We start from the raw sequence: 8844 nt of genomic DNA, 5'->3' as shown, positions 1-8844 counted from the left end.
CTGCAGCAGATTCTACTTGGTGTTTGCTTTATTAGATCCTTAAATAAACACGTGTGATGTTCAGTCCTGTGCAGCTTCGGAGCAAACGGGGACAAATCTCTGGATATGAGACGACACGAAGGCAAAGGCAGCAAAAGCCCCCCCCCCAACACACACACACACACACACACATTAAGACCCCTGGTGCAGACGGGGTGAGGGAGGGAGAGAACAGCTGCTGGGCCACTGGGTGAGCGGTGAGCCGGTCAAGGGGAGGGCTGCTCCTCTAATCCCCCGGGGGGGAGGGAGGGGCTTCAGCGGACCCGTGCCATTCTCATTCCCTCCGCCCCATTGCTGGGTAATGACAATAGCAACAGCTGGACGGGCCGAGCCTCAGCGCGCCCGTGGATGCAGCCACGAGGCCGCGCCGTTGTCGTGGCGACGCTCCCGTATCGACCTGACACACAACTGTTCGCATGTTGTTGACATTCGCTCCTATTATAGCAGTGATGTGAACACGTGGTTTATTTAAAGGCAGCAAATGCATTTCTATGGAAAAAACAAAAACAAAACAACAAACCTAAAAGGGACGAGCGAGCGTCAGAGAGAGATGTAAATGTTGCCCTCGTTTTCCCAGAGGCATGTAAATTGTTTTGGCTGCCGCAGCCTTCTGTCTTTGCATGCACGGCGGGGCCCAGGGTTATCTGTCCTCCACGAGGTTCGAGGCCGGACGCGACTCCGCGGCGCCGAGCAGCAGCGGGGTTTCGCTTTTTTTGTGGGGAAAAGTTGACTCCGATAAGTCCTGGCTACACGAGCCAGAAGAGATAAAGGTTTGCGTTGGAAGCTGCGAAGTGGCTCCATGGAGCATCTGAGCACAGGTCACTGCAGCCCGAGATGGCGATAACAGCTGCGAGATTATTTCAAAAACAACAATCTATTTAGGTCCATTGACGTTCACCACCAGCTTTAAATAAAATCCATAAATGGGAAAATGAAAACAGCAAACGAAACGCACACAAACTGGAACTGGATCAGAACTAAGAATATGTTGATCTTAGGTTTTGTTTTATGAATGTATTGCAGTGAATCTCTTAATGTGAAAGTAAAGCAAACTTGCAGAGCGCTTGTCTTTGTCCCATTCGAACACATCAGATCTTACTGTAGTACACCGCCCACTCTTTCTTCGCCACATCGTGGGCGTGTCCGTTCACAAAGCCGCTCGCTGCCCCGTTGGCGCCGCCATTCATTTTGCCATTGTTCTCTCCATCGGTCTGGTCCTTTCTCAGGGCCAGAGCCGGTTTGCAGGTGTGCCAGTTCCACAGAACCTTGTTCATGTCGTCCTGGACCCTGATGCCCAGCAGCTTGTCTTCGTCGCTCTTCTTCTCCTCCTCTTCCTCGCTCTCGTCCTTGCCCGAGTGATGCCGGTGCAGGTGCCCCATCTCGCCGCTGATGCTCTCGAAGTACTGGTGGATGCAGACCTTGGCGAAGCTCTTGGCGTGCTCCTTGCAGGTCTCGTCGAACATCTTTCGCTCGATGTCAATGTAGTGGGACCAGTACTTGGTCTTGAGGAAGGCCGCCTGGGTGAAGCACGGTCGAATGGCCCGGATCAGGAAGGCCGTGAAGGTCATCATGAGCAAGACCATCCAGCCACATGCCTGTGAGGGATAAAGATGCATATTGGTGCAGAGCTAAGCATCGATTAGAGTCTTCCTGTATAGACAGGAGTGGAATGGATCTCATATAGCAGATTTGTCTGTGGGCCGCCATTAGAGCTAAACATACGATGGGAGAAGCTTATCTAGCAGCTTCCTGACAGTTCATTAGAAGAACTGGTACAGTACATCAATGGGCTTTGCTGAGATGCTACTTTAAAGCCTGAATAATTGCCCCTTGGCTGATCAAAGACCCAAATAACTGTGTGGGTGTTTTTGTGCAGATTGAAATAGGGCCAGTTCCATGAATAATAAATTTAGAGTCTTATCTATCCCTCTAATAAGTGTTAAGGAAAAGCTTCAGTGAGCTCAAAGTGCAAAAGGAGGCAGAGATTTAAGTTAACTCCACTTTGATGGAATGAATCAGGGACAGTTCAAGTGGTTCAAATATATATAACAGACGTGTGAGTTTAAACTTTGCTGGAAGCACATTTAACAAAATAAAAGTTGCTGGAAAATAAACTTGGGTTTGAGGCTCAGTGGGAAGAGGCAGAAACCACAAGTCCTTGAAGGCCCCACATGGAAAACAGTAAATTATCTGAAATATTTATATTCTATTTACGTGTTAGCTACACCTTTAGGTTTTAAACACTTATTCGCTCACTTACCGCTAATCTGCCCAAATTCCTCGATGAAAAACAAAGGACATGACCTTGTTCTTAATGGGTTCTTTTCAAAGCCGATCTTTTTACTGACAGATTACGTTAAGTGTTCAGAGGCAGCCTTGACGATCGCTAACCCATTTTTTCATTGACTGTACGCATATTTGCCAGCCGTTTTAGGAAGAAGCCCACAGGTTACCTGAGATATGCACTTGATGTACCGCGTTGCTGCCACTCGTATCTCCTGATGCTCAAACAGGTCTTTGCACGGAATCCTCGCCAGCAGCTTTAACTTCTCCGCCTCCGACATCCCTGTGATGAGGCTGTGATTCCCGAACCTGTCGATATCCAAGTTGACGCTGAAGGCGCAGAGGAAGCTCTTGCCGTCCATGAGCGTGACGCACACCCACACCGCGGGGGCTATCAGGGACCTCTGTGTGATGGAACAAAACATGTAGCGGAGGATTGAGGGGTCCTTCCTCCGTCTGCCGGTGGGCCTCTTCCACTCCTCTGCCAGCACCGACACGTTGTTGTTCAGCACAAACCCTAGGAGAAAGAACCATATGGGCGGAACGACCAGCAGCGCCATCCCATAGGTGTAGTTGTATTCCGGCATGCAGGGGCAGCTGAACTCAAAGACCGAGTACATTTGGGCGCTAGCCAGTGCCATGATCCCACAGATCCCATTCATGAAGGACTCCTGGTTGGACTGGAGGAACTGGAACATCATACGGAACTTATCCATTTTGGCAGGTGCGACGGATCCTGAGCAAATGTGCCTTTAAAACCTGTGAGAAGAAGATTGTATTATTACAATTACATAAAAAGGGGTGCCAAGGGAATATTAACCAATAAAAAATCATTAGCTAACACAATTAACCCAATGATGATACAATGTACCAATTACTACAACAACACATCATGGGGTAAAACTAACCAGTCTAATACCAGCTCACGTTCTCTATTAGTGTAATAATGTCAGATAATAAACCATGTCAGAAGGAGCCACCAGGTTTATGGATGTGAACAAACATGTCTGTGATTGAGTTATTTATGGAAACGATTATTATGTAACACAGATTCAAGCTTTAAAGCCGAGGTTTCAGTATCACGTCCTCTGTTCAGAAAGCAACGCCTGACGAAGAAACGCGCCCACGTACCTGTGTTCTCAGGTGGAGGCAGCCGGGAGGAAGCTGGCTCCCATATGATCGCCGCTCTCAGCCACTGAAGCTCCGAGCGAGTGATCTGCGACGCTCCCTGCAGCGCCGCTCAACGCCGAGCGCCATCGTGACCCCTCCCTCCGCAGGTGTTTGCTCTGAGGCCACGGCAGCCTCACACTCAGTCCACACCTACCCAGAAAGTAGCCCGTTACAGATCCTCAGCTTCTGGCCCGCACTCCAACCTGTTCCCCGCTGGGAAAAAGACTAATAACCAGGAGTTGGAAGTCGAGGCACCGAGACGATGCACACATGCAAAAAGGGCCTGGAACCATTCAAATGTCTGTGGCTTTGGCTGGAAATGATGCTTGTGTTTGTAAGGAAAAGGACCAATTTGTTTACAGTTTAGTCAGAAGAAAATAAGCTCAGAGGTAAGATTCACATGACCATTATGAGATAGGCTTCTAGTGCATGAGCTCACTGCTCCACACACCGGGCGGCCGCCACAACAGGATGAAAAGGCTGAGGTTTACTTTCAGATGCGCTGAGCGTTTGTGCCCTAATCCCTCAGCTCCACTGTCACGCTTTGGAGCGGGGCCATCGAAACCTCAGCGTTTCATCTGTTGACTCCGGCTCGAAACAGCTTCTCTGAATACGCGGCTGAGCGTCCAGGAAGTCCGCGGCATCTGTTGGGCTCGGCGCGGTGCACAGGAAGGTGCAACGCGTGGGCAGGAAGTGAGTGAGAAAAAGACGAGCTACGTGTAACATAGGAAGAGATCAGCGAGCCCCTTCTGCTTCCTCTTCTGCACCTACAGCACATTACTGCTGATCATCTTACCCTGGTGTGTATTTGGTATTTTATCTGCCGTAACGTTATTTATATGCGGTTATTACTGAAGCTGCGTTGATGCTATCAGTAATGAGAGCGTGTCAGCCCATCAAGGAAGCAGCTTCTTTCTTGCATTGCATCATTTGATGGCGGTATTTCTTCCAAACATGCACGAATTCTTACTTGTTTTTCCTTATTCTTTAAGATTTGATTTTATTTAGACCATTTCTTTGTGCTCATGTGGACTATTCACAGACACTAAGGATGCAGGACGTTCTGCTCAAGGCGCTTGTGGTGGCTCTGGGCCTCCTGACGTATCCGACGGACGACCCCGGGGTGGGGGAGCAGCGGGGGGGAGGAGGGGACGCGCCGCGGTACGAAGCCGGGCCGCTGGAGGAGGAAGAGCAGCGCGACCTGGAAATGGCACCTGCCAGCGACGACGCGCGGCCTCCGAGTGGCGCAGTGAACCCAGAGAAGGAAGAACACGGGTCCGATCGGCAGGGACGAGGTGAGGAGCCCGGGAGGCCAGAAGCATCAGAGGCCCAGAGCAAGAGGGCACCGAACGGAACCGCCCAGGAGGCCGGCGCTGACTGGGCGAAGGACTTCCTCTGCTTCATACTGAACACCTTCTCCGTTGTTTCCACCGTCTGCTTCTTGGGGAAATGTCTGACACACGCTTCCCCAATGGTCCGGGCCCGAGCCGAGGCCCTCCTGCTGCCGGACAGCGCCACGCTGCAGGACTTCCACGCCAGGTGCGTCGTCGCCTCCAGGACGAAGTGGACGGAGGAGGAGTTTCTGGAGGGCTTCGCGAACGACCTCCTGGAGAGCATGAGGCTGGTCTGCGGCGGCGGCGGCGCGGCGCTGGGCGACTTCACCGTGGCCGACGGGGCCGACTTAAAGGTTCCCCTCACGCTGCCCAGGCCGTTCCGCTTCCAGTGCGTGCTGGGGAACGAGCAGGCGAGCCAGCTGCTGCCGGACATGCAGGTCTGCGGCCGCATCGAGGTGGTGGAGGAGGAGGAGGAGGAGGGCGCCGGGAGCTGCCCCTGCCGCTCCTCCGCCACAGGCGACGACATGGTCTGCCTGCTGCACTGCGACAAAGCCCCGGCAGGAGCCGCCAACGTCTGCGACGAGCTCTGCTCCAAGGGGTTCCTGTCCAAATCCCGGGTGGCCAGGTGGTTCCGGGGCGCGATCAGGCAGGCGTGGGAGCAGATCGCACACAAGTACGAGGTGGAGCTCAGCATCCGCTACGTTGACGCCCCGGGTGCTTTGGCCGTTCGCTTCAGGTCGGGGAGGGTGCTCCGCTTCAGGCTCAACCCCGTGGTTAAATTCGACAACAACGCACACTTCTACATCACACCCCGCTCTCCGAGGGAGTCCGACACGCTCTGGACGCTGTCGCTGAGCGGCTACGAGGACCGGCTCCTCCGCAGCCTCTCCGCGCGCCTGCCGGACGAGGCCTGTCACCTGCAGACGCTGGAGATCGCGTGTTTCCTTCACAGGAGGCAGACGAGCCTCTTCAGGAGCGACACCGTCGGCGACCGCCACTTCAGGACGGCGCTGATGCACCTGCTGCTGGACGGGCCGCCGTCACAGTGGGAGGCCAGCGCCGTGGCGCAGAGGTTACAGGACTTGATGGGCTTCATGGCGAGGAGCCTGGAGAAGAAACTGCTGCACCACGTTCTTATCGGGAACCCCGCGGCGCGGAAGTTCGTCCAACTTCCTGCAGAGTTGACTCGGGCCAAGCCGGTAAACCTCTTCCATCCCCTGGTGGTACATGACTGCATCTACAAGAACGCTGCCATGCATTTTAAGGAGACGCTCAGAAACGCACACATGCTAATACAGGATTATGTTGATTAGTGTACAGACCGGTCTGTGTGAGAAAACGTCAGGTTTCCATTAAACAACTGTTTTTTGGTTGATAATGAAACAGCAACAAACAAAACAGGTACAAGAAAGTGACTTTATTTAAATAAATTGATTATTTTTGGAAATCATGCTCCCAGTAGGTTAGAAAGTCTTCCTGCGCCGGTGAGTATGGGTCCTCTAAACTCACTCCAGTGAGTGTCTCCACTGCCTCCTCTTCACTTAGGTCAACATTCCAGGAATTACTCAAGGTCATCCTCTTTGAAGCTGAGGGAAGAAAAAAAAAATACATTTTAAGATTGCGCAAAATACTAGTAGCAGCTGAGGTAGAGCTGTGCACCTACTTTAACATTAGCGTAAAGCTCATTTCATACAACCAGTTTCACTAGAGGGTGCTTACTGACCTCTAGGCTGAACTGAGGGGCAGGTCGAGTTGCAGCAGGTGCACACAGAGTCATCGTCATCATACAGCCCTTTCCACCTAAACCAAAACAATAAAACCATCTTTCACAGAACGCCACTGCATCGCTCTCAGGCATTCAGCACCAACTCACGCTGCAGAGGCTGCGTCGTAGTTGCACGCCTTCAAGGCCGGCGTTGCAGTCTGCGGCCCCACAGCGATCTCACAGTGCATGTAGAGTTTCTGAAAGGCGTTAGATTTCAGTTTAGCATCCTAGCATTCGATGCCACATACCTCTGCGGGACTTGTTTGCTAGTACCTGTGTTGAAGACGAGGAGGAGACCGCGTCTTTGAAAATGAAGGCGGTCACTCTGAATCGCAGTGAAGTCTTTGAGGCACCGGTGAGAAACGCCGACGTGGCAGACACTTTGCCATCAATCATACAGCTGGAAAGAGGAGCTCACGTTAACCTCTACAGGACCCGAAGAAGTCAACTTTAGTTCTGAGTCAAATCCACCTTACCCTTGGTTGTCAATGAGCGTGTAGGAAGGACTGGAAGTGGGGTTTGGAGAGGCGGTCACGAAGCACTTGTTGATGTAAAGCCGCTTCTGTCCAGAGTTCTGTGGTTGCTTGGCCTCGAAGTACATCAACTCGCCCATAGTGTAGGTTTTAGAACCAGGAATCGCGTTCCCCATCGCTGAGAATGAATACAAGTCAGGCACAATTTATTGCAGTTAAATGTCTGCAGCACAATTTAATATGCTTTAATTTGCAAACTTTTCTATAGCGGCATTAAACCCAAATAAAAGTGAATAAACTGAACATGTCCAGTTTAATTTAGTTCACACTCCTTTTGTATGTGCACAAATGTTGGTCTGCAAGTGCCTACTTTAAGCAATCCCCATAGTACACAGGTGGTGCCCCCTTGTCCTTTAAATTTAGCTAATGTGCATTTACGTGTCTTGTATTTACTGTTAAAAGCCTGTTTTTTATTCAATGCAGTTTAATTTCCCCATTGCATGTTTGCGTAGTAAAATACATTTAATAGTAACTTACCGTCTTGAGCGGTCAGGGTTAAACTGTTCATAAGGTCAAGGGGTTTGAAAATTGTGCCTCCTTGAAGTTTGGGATGGAAACCAGTTTGATACGAGTAAAAGTACCTGCAAAAGAAAAGTACACATTTAAAGCAGCACTGTTCACTTAATTATCTTCTATACAGTGCTTGAGTTTAACATTTATTAAAAGCAGCAAATTATGTAAAGTCATCTGTGACATTCCCACAACTGTGGCATCAACTAAAGGAACTCATGTGTTACCTGGGGTATTTGCACAGCAGGGGAATCGTAAAGGGCATCTCCCTTACAACTGGAGTGGTGGGCTCATAGGTGAGCGCATTGCTGATGTGCACAAAATCTGGTTTACTCTGCAACAAGAGAATGTTGGTTGGCTCTAAATACATGATTGAAATAACCTAAAACATTAAAAATCAAATAATCTTACTGACCTCTTGCTTGAATCCACAGTCCGTGACCAACAGATACAGAAGGTAGTAATGGACGCCGGTGGCCGCGTTAACAGGACACGTGCCGAGCTTCAAATACTTGTATGCGTCTACAGTCTTAAAGACTTCCCGCTTAATTCGCACATACATTCGGTCGACGTGACACAGGATTTCAACCAGCCGTTTTGGATCTCTAATGCGTTCAGCCTGAAGCGCGTTGGGTGGATGACCAAGTAAAATGCCAGCAGCTGAGCTCGGGAGAGGTCTAGCACCCTGTCCAGGTTCGAAGTCAACATTCTGCTCGTTGGCGCCGGACACAATCAAATAATGCGTCCCAGGCGCATGTGCTCTTTGTTGACCGGTCACTGAACCCCGCCCGAGTTTACGCTTAGGTGCCCGAGCTGGCATTACTTCTTTATGTATCTCGGTCTCCATTCTCTCCCATTCGGAATCAGGATTTTGCACGAACAAGTCCTGAGCATCTTCACTTCTAACCGAACAACTGAAGGCGGAGAACATCAAAAATAAAAGCCCCACGTGCAGCAGCAGCAGCCCCATTTTCAGCGATCCGGCACTGGAACTGACCTACGACCTAGACACGTTCGGTGTGAGAGCAGCGTTTCCACGGGCTTTTGTATTCTGCAATCACGTCGTTCGGCCGCTTGCCAATTAACACCTACCAATGAGAAGGAGGGGTTTATTAAAAGGTAATTGGTTTCAGCAGTGTATGATGATCCGTTTTTTTTCCGAATCCCTGGATTGAGTGTAATTATTATTTAAGAGAGGTTGCATTTGTTC

General features: G+C 50.6%; 3 protein-coding genes across 3 annotated transcripts; 1 reads left to right on the top strand and 2 right to left on the bottom strand.

The window, feature by feature from the left end:
* Positions 1-178: 178 nt before the first annotated feature.
* LOC114856068 (calcium homeostasis modulator protein 1) lies at positions 179-4205 on the bottom strand. The gene is made up of 3 exons (XM_029151695.2): positions 3454-4205; positions 2493-3081; positions 179-1634 (listed from the first exon to the last, which is right to left on the bottom strand). Exons 2-3 carry the CDS (start codon positions 3036-3038, stop codon positions 1128-1130), a joined length of 1053 nt encoding a protein of 350 aa, XP_029007528.1. The 5' UTR covers positions 3039-3081; positions 3454-4205; the 3' UTR covers positions 179-1127.
* On the top strand, positions 4180-8042 carry LOC114861732 (inositol 1,4,5-trisphosphate receptor-interacting protein). The gene is made up of 2 exons (XM_029161287.3): positions 4180-4292; positions 4535-8042. The coding sequence occupies exon 2, from the start codon at positions 4544-4546 to the stop codon at positions 6137-6139; it is 1596 nt and encodes a 531-aa protein (XP_029017120.1). The 5' UTR covers positions 4180-4292; positions 4535-4543; the 3' UTR covers positions 6140-8042.
* Positions 6229-8662, bottom strand: zp3c (zona pellucida glycoprotein 3c). The gene is made up of 8 exons (XM_029161300.3): positions 8050-8662; positions 7862-7968; positions 7602-7705; positions 7068-7242; positions 6865-6991; positions 6700-6788; positions 6550-6626; positions 6229-6412 (listed from the first exon to the last, which is right to left on the bottom strand). Exons 1-8 carry the CDS (start codon positions 8602-8604, stop codon positions 6261-6263), a joined length of 1386 nt encoding a protein of 461 aa, XP_029017133.1. The 5' UTR covers positions 8605-8662; the 3' UTR covers positions 6229-6260.
* Between the last annotated feature and the right edge of the window lie 182 nt (positions 8663-8844).

The sequence above is a fragment of the Betta splendens genome, chromosome 1 (genome assembly GCF_900634795.4).
Source record: "Betta splendens chromosome 1, fBetSpl5.4, whole genome shotgun sequence".
In the NCBI taxonomy this organism is placed as follows: domain Eukaryota; kingdom Metazoa; phylum Chordata; class Actinopteri; order Anabantiformes; family Osphronemidae; genus Betta; species Betta splendens.
Note: the sequence above shows the minus strand (reverse complement) of the source record. Positions and strands in the feature narration are given on the sequence as shown.

What these genes read in the sequence shown, in the direction of transcription:
- LOC114856068 (XM_029151695.2), bottom strand. Translation starts at nt 3,038, where the DNA reads ATGGATAAGTTCCGTATGATGTTCCAGTTCCTCCAGTCCAACCAGGAG. An exon ending in ACATCAAGTGCATATCTCAG is followed by an intron (nt 1,635 to 2,492) that starts GTAACCTGTGGG and finishes TATCCCTCACAG; the next exon opens with GCATGTGGCTGGATGGTCTT.
- zp3c (XM_029161300.3), bottom strand. Translation starts at nt 8,604, where the DNA reads ATGGGGCTGCTGCTGCTGCACGTGGGGCTTTTATTTTTGATGTTCTCC. An exon ending in CTGCTGTGCAAATACCCCAG is followed by an intron (nt 7,706 to 7,861) that starts GTAACACATGAG and finishes TTTCTTTTGCAG; the next exon opens with GTACTTTTACTCGTATCAAA. An exon ending in ACGCTCATTGACAACCAAGG is followed by an intron (nt 6,992 to 7,067) that starts GTAAGGTGGATT and finishes TCCTCTTTCCAG; the next exon opens with CTGTATGATTGATGGCAAAG.
- LOC114861732 (XM_029161287.3), top strand. Translation starts at nt 4,544, where the DNA reads ATGCAGGACGTTCTGCTCAAGGCGCTTGTGGTGGCTCTGGGCCTCCTG.